Raw genomic sequence first — 14,152 nt, 5'->3', positions numbered from 1 at the left:
TTGGTGACTCATTGAAGGTCACTTAGAAGTGTTGGAGGGAGGATGCCAAGTAATGAAAAATGACATTACACATTGTCAAATAATCTGCCAGAACTCATGTGTCATCTCCTTCAAAGTCCCACCTTGATGGTAACACACACATTATTCAGATGAAAACCTTTCTAGAAATCCTCCTTTGGATCTGTAGTCCCAGTCTGTGTTGAGATCTTGTCAACAGCCCAGTAATGATAAAGCTTTGCCTTGGAGAGGAAGTTTGATTTTTTGGAACTACCCAAAGTCGTTCCAAGCCAGCTTGTGCAAATAAAGTGGGTAATCAGATCATGCGAATATAAAAACATGAATTTAAATGCGCTAAACTGCTTTTCTTCAGTGGCTCATAAGCTGATTTGAAAGTAATTATCAAAGAGTTTGTTTATTAATATCTCTCAATATTCCAGAAAGGATTTAATAGTCATGTAAGAGTCTAAGAAGTTTTAAAAGGCTCGAGGAATGTTGGTAGTATTAGAAACATAAAGCATTCCAAGATGATTCTTTGAAGGATGATATTCTAGAATTTTTTTTTTTAAAAGAATTTATTTCCATTACCTTAGTATCACTCCTCCACCCCAGGCTTAATGTTGGTTTTGTGGATGATGTAGGTGGGGCACAAGATTTTTGGTGCTTCTCATCCTTCCTAAGAAGGCATGAGATGGGATGGTGTATGAGTGGGGTATTCCCAATGAACAGAGTTCTGGGACAGAAGGTAAAAGGGAGAGGGGCTCCCAAAGGACTGATCTCCTCTGTGCTTTGCCACCCATAGCTCCAGCTGTGATGGTGTCTGTGGTGGGGTGCTGTCTCTTTTGATGATGATGGTGGTGGGGATGGTGTGGTTGTGGTGATGGCAATGATGGTGGGGATGGTGACGATGATGGTGACAGTGATGATGCAGGTAGTGATTGTGATGATGGTGATGGTTATGGTGGTGATGATGGTGGTAATGGTGATGATGGAGATAGTGATTGTGATGATGGTGGTCACAGTGATGGTCATGATGATAATGATGGTCATGGTGGTGATGGTGGTGGTGGTGGTGATGGTGATGATGGAGGTAGTGACTGTGATGATGGTGGTCATGGTGATGATGACGGTGATGATGATGGTGACGGTGAATGATAATTGACACTCATCAAGATCTAACTTGGTCTTTTTGATGTACTAGCCTTAAAATCTCTGACTCAGCCCTCACTATGACCATTGTGTAGTTTCTATTATTGTCCTCACTTACAAGTGATGGATACTGACAGTAGGTTAGCTTGCATAATCCCTGCACCAACTGTGCAAATAGTATGGAATGAACTAATATTGTAAGCAAGTATTGTTAGACCCACTTTAGTGAGAAAGAGGAAACTCAAAAGAATTTAAATTACTTGTCCAGGGGCACTAGCCAATAAAGGACAGAGCCAACATTCTGAGTTGATTCATGTCATCAGCTAAACAATACTGTGCCATGGCTGCTGGAACTGAGCTGGGTGACATGGACAATGGCCAGTGAGCTGGAAAACAGTCTCTCTGCTTCATTGTCCCACATCCCTCACTGAGGTCCCCACCCTACAGACCATAGTTTCTTCCCTCAAAGATGATAATGACCCGGTACTAGGACCCTCCATGTAGGTTTCTTCGGCCTTCTCTATTACATAGACTGTGGTAGGCTCAATAATGGCACCTCCAAGATGCCCACAGCCTAATCTATGAAACCTGTGCATATTACCTTGTATAGCAAACAGGAAGTAAGGTGTTCCTAGGAGCTCTCCTGAAAAAGTGGATCTAAACCAGTGATTCTCAGCCAGGGACACTTTTGTCCCCCAGGGGTTATTTGCAAATGTTTGAAGACATTTGGGGTTGGTGGGAGGATGCTCCTGGCGCCTAGTGGGTGGAGGCCAGGGACACTGCCAACATCCTACTGCCCCTACATGCCCCCTGCTAAGAGGGCATAGGACAGCCCCCTTAGCAAAGAATGATCTGGCCCTAAATGTCGGTAGTGGTGAGGATGAGAGACTCAGGTCTAAACAAAATGCTTGGAGGCTGCTGAGCAGGGCTGAGATTAAACCCTTGCCATAGCTTCAGTCTCTGACTTTTCAGAGCAAGCCTTCGATGTTCTCGTGCTCTACTTCCTTAGCCGCATTTTACAGATAAGGACACTGAGGCTTAAAGAGGTTAAATCATTTGCCCAAGGTTGGCAGTTAGAAAGGGACAGAGCCAGAGCTTAAACCCAAGTCGGCTTGGCTGTGGCTTGTGTTTTTTAACCCCAGGGCTGGGCGCGCATTCTCCTAATAACTTTTGCCATTTGGACAAGTCAGATGTGGCTGAGAAAACAGAAACTCAGGGAAGCTAAACAATTAGCCCAAGGTCACAACAGAGACTAAGAACCATAAGGTGCAGAACTTGTCTCCAGAACAAGGTCTGGAGACAAGTCAGCTTCCTCAGCTGCAAAACCTTCCTTGCAGGGTGATTGTGAGTATAGAGTACATTCAGGAAGGCCTGGTGCAGCGGGAGGGGCATGCAGGACCCAGCGGCATCCTCCTTCACGAGGCAGGCTGCGGTGGGGGGCGGGGAGGAATGGAGCAGCCGGGAGTGCTGGAATTAAAAGCAGTTACTGCATCTTCTTGGGAAATGATGACTCATTAAAAGCAACCGCCTGTTTCCTATAATATTCCCGTTATAGCGAGAAGGCGAGATGCTTGGTGCATCCCTTAAGGCAGTGTTTGGGGGTTGAGATGAGCTTCTTTCCTCCATGAATGATTGATGACAATAAAAGGCAGGGGTGTCACCAGGAGCCTTAGAAGTGCATCAGGATATAGTAATGGGGCTTAGATATATTTCCCTGGGATTTAAGACTAATGGGTCAGAAGACATGCATGGGTACGCTCAGTGGTGAGCCAAGAATGGCTCTCAACAGAGGGTTGCTAGGAACACTCTGGACCCTACTTCCAGGGCAGGTGGAGTTGGAGGATTGAAGTCTTACCTAGAGGGACAGAGGAATGGCCCAGATGCAACCTGTTGATCTCCAGATCTGAGGATCCTCACCCTGTCTTCTTCCCCGTGTCAGTCTGGCTTCTTCCAGGGCAAGGACATGTGAGGGTAGTCAGAATGATACCGAGCACCCTTTATCATGCCAGGCATAGCATCAAGCACTTCACATCTTATGTCCCCTCCTGAGCAGCAGCTCTGTGAGATGGGAGACCTATTTTACCCAAGAGGAAACTGAAATTAGGAGGATTAAGTGGTGAGTCTGGATCACACACTCGGCGATAGAAGCAAAACTTGAACTAGAATCTGTCTAGATCTACTACCATCGGGGATTGGCTGATGGTATACTAATGACCTTCCTCCCTACATGTAAGGTCCTTCCTAGAAGGTCAGCTCAATGAGGGCAAGGATCTTGTCTGTTTTGTTCCATCCCCGTTGCTTAGAGAAGTAGCTGGCACAAAGTGGGTTTCCAGTGCATACTTATTAAAGGAATAACAAGGGCAAATATCACAGAGGGAGTTAGAGAGAGAACTTGTTATGTGCCTGGCACTTTGGCAAATTACCTACGAAATGGGTGTGACTGTTCCTGCATTGCAGATGAAGAAACTGAGGCCCAGAGTCATCAGTGGATGAGACCAAGGTCAGCATAGGAGCCAACCCTGAGACCCCAAAGCCCATGCCCATAACGATCCCCTTCGCTTGCCCTCTTCAAAGGCTGTCCTGGCTCCCACAGTGCCTGTATCCACCAACTCTTTTCCTTTGCTCTTTCTTTCTTTATTTTTTTTTTTAATCTCCTTGACTTATACCTGCTCATGCTAAAATTCAAATAGAGCCAAAAGCAACGCAACAACATCAGTGTCTTGGTGATGCTGGCAATGGCGGGAGAACTAGGCGAAGGGTATATGGGAAGTCTCTGTGATATCTTTGCAACTTCTCTAGAAACTTAAAACTATTCCAAAATGGGAAGTTTATTTAAAAATTCAAACAATGGAGGGGCACCTGGGTGGCTCAGTGGGTTGAGCTTCTGCCTTCGGCTCAGGTCGTGATCTCAGGGTTCTGGGATCGAGCCCCACATCGGGCTCTCTGCTCAGCAGGGAGCCTGCTTCCTCCTCTCTCTCTCTCTCTGCCTGCCTGTCTGCCTGCTTGTAATCTCTGTCTGTCAAATAAATAAATAAAATCTTTAAAAAAAATTCAAACAATGGAAAAGGTTGTATTAGGTGGGAGGGGCTCCTCGTAACACTGAACCTCCAACCCCACAGGCAATCCCCAAGGTCCTTCTCTCAGGTGTCCTTCTGAGGGCATTCTAAGGATGCTAGATACTTCATAAATGCTCGTTGGGGCTGAGATTAGTATGTCCACTCACGTAATTGCTTCCATGATATGAGCTGGGTTGGAATAATGACTCAGTTGACTGATGCATCTTTGGATGAGAAAGTTGACGCATGGTTGTGACTTTTCCTTCAGACTTGTGTTCTCATTCCATTGTCCAGAGACAACTCTGGAGTGTAGGCCTCCTGCTGTTTGTCAAGGGACTCTCAGAACCCAATCTTGATGTGTCCGGTCACACCCTGTTGGACAGGGCTATGAGACTGACTGAATGACCTCTAATACCCTTGCAACCCACAGGGCTGGAATCCCAGTGTATGACTGCTTTTCTAGGGTGGGTGACCGGGGTACCCCCAGTGGTACTCAGATGCTTCTAGCATCAAACAACATCAAATTACATGGTTGCAAAATCATTTTTTTTCCTCCCCCAATTATCAACATTTATGATTACCAGAGAAAGCTTTGCCTTTAATACCTCCTGGGTACTTACTCACTTTCTAGGACTTGCTAATCCACCTAGCTGAGAAGGAAGAATTTGGCTTCAATCTGAGCTTTTAGCCGGAATTTAACAACATTGGTTTGTTTCCATTGGAATTATTTTTATGGCTACTTCCCAATTATGCTAAGTAATAGTGACTTATTCTTCACGGATACGATACGAATTTCCTTTAAGGAGCTTATTTGAGTGGGAAAAAAAAAAGCCAATCTAAAGAAATATTGAGTAAATGATAATATTGTGTCTCTTCTTGGGCAGCTTTAGCAAAATTCCATAAACTGTAGGGCTTAAGCCATGAATACTGACTTCTCCTGGTTCTGGAGGCTTGGAAGTCTAAGATCAAGGCACCCGCAGACATGGTGTTTGGTGAAAGCTCCTCCCTGGTTTGTTGAGAGCAGTCTTCTCGCTGTGTCCTTGCAGGGGAAAGCCGAAAGAGAGAAAGTCAGCTCCGTAGTCTTGTCTGATAAGGACGCTAATCCCATCATGGGGCCCCACCCACATGACCTCTCTAACGCTGATTACCTACCAAAGAGCCCAACTCTTAATACCATCACACTGGGGTTTAGGATTTCAACCTATGAAATGAGTCAGGGGAGGATTGGGGTGAGAACAGCCATTCAGCCCATTGCAAATCCACGCAGTGATGGAGGTTTGGAAAAGCTTGTCTGTAGCCCTTCGATCTGCAACGTGGGTTTTGAACTCAGACACAGGTCGGAGTTCCAGCTCCGGCACTCACTGAACCAGTGATTTTTTAGCCCATGATTTACGATCTCTCTGAGCCACATCTTAGCAGTCTGTAAAGCAAGGGTAATAGTGCTAACATATGGTACCAGGTGCGTGAAAGTTACGAAGCAGAAAGAAGTAGGGGATGGTCTGGGGGATGCTGGGTTTAAAGTCCTGTTTAGACCCATGGTTGGAAAAGAGACTATAGGGAAGGCTTCTCTGTTCCCTGGCATGGCTTTACCCTTCCTTGCCCACATTTAAATCTCAAGCTTCTAGGAGATGGCCCGCTTTCATCTACGACCACCACCACTGCTCCCACCCCATCCCTGGACTGCTTTCAATTTTCGAGGTATATGGTGAGACATGCAGGTGCATCTCAGTCATGCCCAGTGCTCAGCTCTTATTAGCTGGCGCTGCAGGGCTTGTGAGCCATGCGTTTCCCTGATGTGGCATTTGGGGATAAAAAGATGGATTTAGCTGCCTCATCCCCCAGAAGTGACTCAGCTCCCGGGAGCTCAGTGACGGCAGTCCCAGTTGGAGCCCTGGGGACCTCCTTGGTTTAGTGCTTGGCGCTCTCTCTATATAGCAGTCCTGGAGACTCATGGGCACGTCTTCTCTAGCGTCTCTGTCATTTTTTTTCCTTTAAGATTTTATTTATCTGTCTGAGAGAGAGAGAGACAGAGATGAGAGCATGAGTTGGGGGGTGGGTGGTGGATAGGCAGAGGGAGAAGCAGACTTCCTGCTGAGCAGGGAGTGGGACTCAATGCAGGACTCGATCCCAGGACCCTGGGCTCATGACCTGAGCTGAAGCCAGATGCCTAACCCACTGAGCCACCCAGGCGCCCTGCTTGTCCATCTTCTTCCAGGATTTGTCCTCATGGACACGCTCATCGGCAGCTGTTGGATGCCTGCCCTCTAGCTGGGAAATGTTGCCGGGAAGGTTCCCATCACGCCAGCTCTGTTTGCAAGTTCAGACTGAAAAGCAACCGACTGTGTGTGACGCTCATTTATTTAAAACCTATACCAGCGTTTCTCAGGGTCTGGCCTGGAGGCTTTCTACAGAAGTTCCCTGGACACGACTCCCCAGCCCTGTTTTAGCCTAATCCCTGGGGGGAACCTCTGGGGGTAGAAGCAGAGAATCCGCCTTTTTAACAAGCTACTCAGATAATCACCACGCCTGCTAACACTTGAGAACAGCGACTCCCCATATGCTCAATTTTCTCTCTTGTCAAGATGATGATGATAGTTCTTAAGTGGGGAGGTAGTTCTTAAATGAATGTGATTATTACGACAAGGGCTCTGGAGTAGGACACATCTGACTGGAAATTTCAGCTCTTCTTATTCCTTTTCTTTTTTTTTTCTAAAATATTTTATTTATTTATTTGACAGAAAGAGAGATTACAAGTAGGCAGAGAAGCATCAGAGAGAAGCAGGCTCCCTGCTGAGCAGAGAACCCGATGTGGGGCTTGATCCCAGGACCATGAGATCATGACCTGAGCCGAAGGCAGAGGCTTAACCCACTGAGCCACCCAGGCACCCTTTATTCCTTTTCTTGAGCTTCAGCTTGCTTGTCTGTGAAATGGGGGTGCTATTAAGTAGGGCTATTTTGAGAATCAAATAAGGTGATTTGATCCTAAAATCCAATAAATATTCAATCAATGTTAGCTCTTTTTGTTACTGGGTAAATCTTTTTTTTTTTTTTTTAATCTTTAAGCAGGAAATTATAGTATCTACCCTCTAGGGCAGGTGTTTTTCTATAAAGGGCCAGACAGCAAATATTTGAGGTTTTATGGACCATGTGGCCTCTGTCGCTGTTAAAACTCTAGCATTCTGTACTTGTAAAGTGGAAGTGGCCATAAATAATATGTAAATGAATGAGCATGGCCAATGCTTCAATAAAACTTTATTTGCAATATCAGGGAGGGGGCCAGTTTTGGCCCATGACCATAGTTACTAATCCCTCACCCAGGATGCTGTGAAGATTAACTGACATGAGGCTTATTGTGAGCCCAGCACAGTGCCTGCTCCTTTCTCCAGGAGAAGGAAAGCACTCGGGAGCGAGACTTTTCAACAGAGGTATCAGCCCTATTCTCAGCCCCAGGTCAAGGCTGAATGTTCCTCTCAGCACCTGGAGACTGGCTGAGCCATTTCCTCCATCCTCCCTCGAGGAGGGAGGTAAAATGCCAATCCATGGGGTGTGAGTAAGTCTTTGTCCCACATTTTGCCCCGGGGTACATGGCCATTTTCAACCTCTGTCCATGGAAATCAGACTGCGCATCTGAACCACAAGTGAGAAATGAGGATACTTATCTCTGCAGGGTGGTTAACGACACACTTTCCCAACCACAAATGTCTTTAGCCCTGGCCCAGAGGCTATATGATGTGCTTGAGAGAGAGAGAGAGAGAGATTGAGCCCTGGGTTTGCATTCTGTCTCTGCAATGTTCTGATTGTGTGATGTTGGCCAAGTCCCTTCCTTCTCGAAGCCTCTGATTCATCAGGTATAAAATAGGGATGGAGTGAGATCATATAAAGCCTCAGCACAGCATAGAACATGGTAGCTACTGGAAAAGGCAGGAAGAGATGCTAAGAGGTAAAGAACTCATTCAAGGTCACGCAGCTATCACTGGCCTCAGACCACGGATCTCTACCTCTGCCCCTCCTCCTGGCTGCTTCCTGGCACCCCGGCTGCTTCCAGCGAGGGCTGGCTCCAGGAGCAGTGATCAAGGCTCCCCAAGAGGGGACGTGGCCTTCAGGGAACCTGCAAACCCATGGCCGTTCATCCCTGTGCTGGGTTAAATAGTGCCCTCCCCCAATTCACATCCGCCCAGAACCTCAGAATGTGACCTTATTTGAAAATAGGGTCTTTACAGAAAAAGACCCAGAAGGACATGCAGAGCCACAGGGAAGATGGCCCGTGAACATGGAAGGCAGAGGTTACAGCAATCCTGCCACAGGCCACGGATGGCCAGGAGCTACCAGGGTCTGGAAGCGGCAGGGAGGGACCCTCGGCAGAGCCTTTGGAGAGAACACAGCCCTGCTGACACCTTGATTTGGGACTTCTGGCCTCCCGGACTCAGAAAAAATAAATTCCCGTTGCTTTGAGCCAACCAAATTTTGTTGATCTGTTCCAGCAGCCCTGGGAAACTAAGACACTGACCTTGACTCTAAGATGAGGATGGACAGCAGGAGGTGGTCTTAAAACATCTGCTTGCACAAAGGGCAGCGGTGATGGGGTGAAGTACCTGCGTTTGGAGGTAGTTGAGGGCTCAGCTCCTTCCCTTGCCAGCTCTGAGCCTCTGTTTCCCTCTTTGTTCCACAGAGAACATCTTGATCCTGCTGGTGGATGGTGAGGACTAAAAGAGAGGGCAGGGCAGAGCGGGCTGGTGGTGATGGCCAAGGGCATGGTAACCACACATGGAGGCTGACCGGCCTCCGTTAATTTCATCCTCGCAACTGCCCTCTGGTGTCCTCACATGACTCAGGGGGAAACTGAGTCACGAGATGTCAACTAACTCTCTAGGGCCACACAGGGAGTGAGGGGCAGAGCTGGGACTCAAAACCGAGCCACCTGAATGCACCCCCCACCCCACCCCTGGTCCCTACAACCCTCTATTGCCCTGTGCCCAGAGTCCATGCTCCTTCAACATGGGCCTCCAGCCTGACTGGAGCTGGGCACACAGTAATGCTCAATCAACCTTACTGCTTTTATCCTGTGTCTTCCCTCTTCCCTCTTTCCTCAGGTCGGCCCTCAGTGCCCCAGCCCCGGAAGCCATCCGGTCTCAGGGAGGGGTGGCCACAATAAGTCCCCAGATCTGATTCCGGGAGCCTTGAGGTCCTGACTCAGCATGTCACATGGACAACTCCTAAAATTCCTCCTTGGACATCTGAGACAGCTCCTCTGATCCCCTTCCTTCCCCCCTCTTCTTTCTGACTCTTACCCCTTTCCTTCTCCCTGTCTCCACTTCCACCCCCGTTTCCACCCCCAGCCCAGCCTGACCGCAGGCTCGTCTTCAGGACATGCCATGTTTGGAGGGCTGTGGGAAGGGTCTAGAGAATAACCCCGATTTCGCATGTCCTCCATCTGCCCACCTCCCCACCACCCATCTAGACACTCGGCCCTCCTCCTGGCTCAACACCGCGCCTTGTCCATGCTGGAAAACCCGGGAGTTCTCAGAAAGTATGAAGAGAAGCAGATGTTCCTCTGAGGGGCCGAGCCGAGTGGAGACAGGATCTCCAGCGGGCCCAGGGTGGCCATACCACAGTTTCTTTGCCCTGACTCATTTCTTGGTCTTGCCCCTTGGTTTCTCTCTTACAAATTACAAAATACCTCCGAGAGCATTGGGGAGGTCATTCGTTTCAAGGTCAGAATCACTGGTAGGTCATGGCCTTCCTCCTGCTTCCTCAGCAAGACGGAGAGTTCTGAGGGGTGGAGGGGAGGCTTATGGAACAGACGTGTTAGGGGGCACATGAGGGAAGGCAATTTACCCCAAACCTGGTATCCAGTGGAGAACCGAGGGTCAGGAGTTTCCCACAGATGAGAAAGCAGCCGTGTGGGCTTCTGGCAGCGGGCAACGGTTCGAGATGCAAGCCGGAAATACTCAACTTAAGGGAAATCTGCAAATCACAAATCCCCAGGCCCTAGGTCAGGGGTCCAGATCAGGGGTCAGGGCTTCAGGTCGTAGGAGGGAGACAGGTAGAGAGAGGGCAGCTTTCCAAACCTTCGACTTGGAGGTAAGGAAAAAGACAGACGCCAGGCAGCAGAAGGTGCTGGGCGTAGAAGGAGAGAGAAAGATGTCGGTCGTGTGCAGTCGGCCTCCGTTAGAGCAATGTTATGTCCCCCTCTCTATCTGTTTTTCTCTGTGAAAGATCTTGGGATACTGCAGCCTTTAAAACCAGCCATTCACACCGGCAACGTGGCCTAAAGTCACCCCCGAGATGCACGCAAGGACTGAGCGTTGAGGATGCTCGTCACAGGGCTGATTATGGTGGGGGAAATGGAAAACAACCTAAACGTCCGGGGGCTGGTGGAGTGATTCACGATACAGCCACAAATAGAAGACCACGCCACCTTTCCCACTGCTGCGGGGGAGGGGGGGACCATCCAAGGATGTGGGGAAATGCTCCCGATAGGTTATGTGAAAAGAACAGGTAATAAAGTGTGAGCCCCTAGCTTTCTATGGAACTGGACCTGGGTAATGGTGGAAATACAGATATACAAGGGTGTGGGTGTCTGTGGACATTTTTAACTACTCTAACATTGTAGCATACATTTTTCCAGTTTTCTTTTTTTTTTTTTTAAGTTATGGCTGTTGGGGCATCTGGGTGGCTCAGTTGGTTGAGCGTCTGCCTTCAGCTCAGGCCAGGATCCCAGGGTCCTGGGATCGAGCTCCGCATCAGGCTCCCTGCTCAGCGGGAAGGGAGACCATGAGATCATGACCTCAACTGCTTCTCTCCCGCTCCTCTCCACTCATGCTCTCTCATAACACTATCTCTGTCTCTCTCTCAAATAAAAAAAATAAAATCTTTTAAAAAAAGGATGTGTATTTACTCCGTATTGCAAGTTTGTACCCTTAAGAAATCTTAAACTACATCAATTGTATCCGCCCTCCCATCCCCTGGTAACCACCGTGGTACTGTTTTCTACAAGTCTGACTTTTTAGCTTCCACAGGGAAGCAGAGCCGTACAGTACTTGTCTTTGTCTCCCTTTCCTCACTTAGCATAAGGTGTTCAAGATCCATCCATGTTGTCCCAAAGGATATCCTCCTTCCTCGTGGCTGAGTACTATTCCATTTGGAAACTTCATTTGTAATGAAATGCAAATGTAATGAAATGCAAAATTCATTTGCAATGAAATTCCGTTTTGTCCCACAGGAAAGCGTGTAAAAAACCCAGATGTATTACCCTAAATATGCATACCGCATATATAATATAAAATCATCTAGTTATTCTAATCATATAAATTATCATATATAGTTATATGATATATAGTTATTCTAATATACAGTTATTCTAATTATATAAATTATCATATATACGGGCGCCTGGGTGGCTCAGTGGGTTAAAGCCTCTCCCTTCGGCTCAGGTCATGATCTCAGGATCCTGGGATCGAGCCCTGCATCGGGCTCTCTGCTCAGCGGGGAGCCTGCTTCCCCCACCCCCTGTCTGTCTCTCTGCCTACTTGTGATCTCTGTCTGTCAAATAAATAAAATCTTCTTAAAAATAAAATAAATGATCATATATATATGTACATATATATATGGGAAGAATGTACATCAAATAAATATGAGGCAGGAAGAATTTCCATCAACATGTAGATTGTGATTCTCTCTGGGGTTCTCTTAGTGGGGGTATGGATGACTTTTTCCTTCATTCCTTTATTTTGCCTAACTGTATGACCTGAATTTTCTACAACAAACTCGTATTCTTCCTATTACTATTCCTTACCTTACTTAGTATTCCTGTAAGATACTAGTATTGCTGTAAAAGAATGATAATAAAATGATTTTCTGCCTGAAGTTGCCCTTGGCCTTGAAGCTGGGACAAGGGACAAAGAGAGGCTCAGGAGCTGGGACCAGGCAGGGACCGTAAAGCCACACAGATACCCGCGAGCAGGTTTGGTGAGCCCATCTGAGCCTCCCCGTGCCATCCTAACAGGATTCCCATGGAAAGCGTGTTTTCTGGTTTCCAAAGGTTTGACTCCTAAATGCACAGGTGTGGCTCAGAGGGCCATCTGGATGCCCTCGGGGTGCGCCCAGGGAGCTGGGGCTAGGCTGCTCCCTGGACCGAGGACAAGGATGGTCCTCAGAAACCGGGTGGCCTTGGGTTCTTGACACCCACGTTTCGTGTCTCCTGCGCAGATCAGCTGGACATCATCTCCATGGCAGAGACAACCATGATGCCCGAGGAGATAGAGCTGGAGATGGCGAAAATTCAGCGCCTCCGGGAAGTCTTGGTCCGCCGGGAGTCTGAGCTCAGGTTTATGTGAGTGCCTCGGGGAGGTGGCCGAGAAAAGGAAGTGGCGGGGAGGGGAGGACCCCCAGAGAAGCTACCGGGGCCAGGCGCTGGGATAAAGGCTTTATGTATATATAACTGCCTAGAGGAATGGGTATCAGAGTCTTCCATTTTATGACTGATTGATTGATGATTTACTTGGGGGGGGGTGTTGAACATGAGCGGGGAGGGGCAGAGGGAGAAAGAGGGAGAGTCTTAAGCAGTCTTGGTGCTGAGCGCAAAGCCCAGTGCAGGGCTCCATCTCACAACCCCAAGATCATGAGCTGAGCTGAAACCAAGAGCTGGAGGCTCAACTGACCAGACCCACCCACGTGCCCCAAAGAGCCTTCATTTTTAAACAAGACCTTGAAGTTGGGATTGAATTCAAGCCGGTCTGACTCAAAGACTCCAAGAGCCCAAGCTGCTTCTATGTTTGTTTCTGAGAAGAGAAAAGGGAAGAGAGATAGGCAGACACGGGGACCCAGTGGTGGTACGTGTCAGTGTCGTTAAGAGCACAGCCTCTGGGTTCAGAGAGTTAAGAGATCCAAGAAAGTTGGGAGAGTTGGGGGCAGGTTCTCTCTGAGCTTCATTTCCCTGACTTGTGAAATGGGGGAAAATGATAATACCTCTCCTGGGGTCACCGGCACTGGAAAAAGCAGCAGCATCACACCTTCTGGGTGGGCGCTGGAAGGTACATATTCCATTCTTTCTTTCACTGATTTCACTGAGGCCCGTTATGCAATAAAAATACGAATAAAAAACACCTTCCCTTTGATCTGGGGATAAGCGAAACTAATACATACATGAATGTGGAGAAACAATCCCTTCCTCCTCGTGGGTTTTCTGTTTTTTGGTTTTTGGGGGTTTTCGGGTTTTCGTTTTTCAAAAGAACTTGAGGAAGGATTGGTTGTGTGGGAGAAGCATTGACTAAGACCAGGTGTTTGACTAAGTCAGTGATTCCAACCCCCAAGATAGCCAGGACCGGGCAGGAGTTTCAGGTGCCTGTGGATCACCCAAGTACAGAGGAGTGGCGGAAAGTTCTGGGTCTTTGCGCGGGACACCACAGAACTAGACACAGATTCTCGGGGACAGCCCTCAGAGAGGCTAGTAATGGGTCGAGTCACCCCATGGAAACGAGTAGAGAGAAACAGCCAGGATCCACGCATAGGATGGGGCAATGCTGACATCTCCGTGCAGACCCTCCTTCTGGACGGACCCCGGGCAAAGGGAAAACCCAAGAAGTATGGAATGGTTGATAGTTCAGTGGCAGCAAGAGAGTTGGGGATAATCACAGTCTCTAAATAATACAGGTATGCCTTAGAGGTATTGTGGGTTCGGTTCCGGGTCCCTGCAGTCAAGCAGAACTCGCTATAAAGTGAGTCAGGTGAGTTTTTTTTTGGCAGACAGTGAAGTCTGTTGCATGGATGGATTCTTCTTTTCAAGAACAATTTCTCTGCGGCCTGTGATGCTCCTTGAGGACTGGAGTCAGTCCTGATCCCGTCTTTGCTCGTCCGCAAGAAGCAGCTCCTTATCTGTTGAAAGTTTTATCAAGACATGGTAGCAGTTCAGTCCTGTCTTACGGCTCCACTTCTCATTCCAGTTTTCTTGC

General features: G+C 48.0%; 1 protein-coding gene across 1 annotated transcript in view; it reads left to right on the top strand.

The window, feature by feature from the left end:
- The window catches only part of BMERB1 (bMERB domain containing 1), a 105,877-nt gene that overhangs the window by 53,721 nt on the left and 38,004 nt on the right, over window positions 1–14,152 (top strand). Inside the window, exon 2 of the mRNA XM_004750335.2 lies at window positions 12,411–12,534. Coding sequence (XP_004750392.1) covers window positions 12,411–12,534 — 124 coding nt within the window. The remainder of the gene's footprint in view (window positions 1–12,410; window positions 12,535–14,152) is intronic.

The sequence above is a fragment of the Mustela putorius genome, unplaced genomic scaffold (assembly GCF_011764305.1).
Source record: "Mustela putorius furo isolate JIRA1106 unplaced genomic scaffold, ASM1176430v1.1 tig00004007_pilon_pilon_pilon, whole genome shotgun sequence".
Lineage (NCBI taxonomy): Eukaryota > Metazoa > Chordata > Mammalia > Carnivora > Mustelidae > Mustela > Mustela putorius.
The sequence above is the reverse complement of the archived record's forward strand: the minus strand, read 5'-3'. Positions and strand labels throughout refer to the sequence as shown.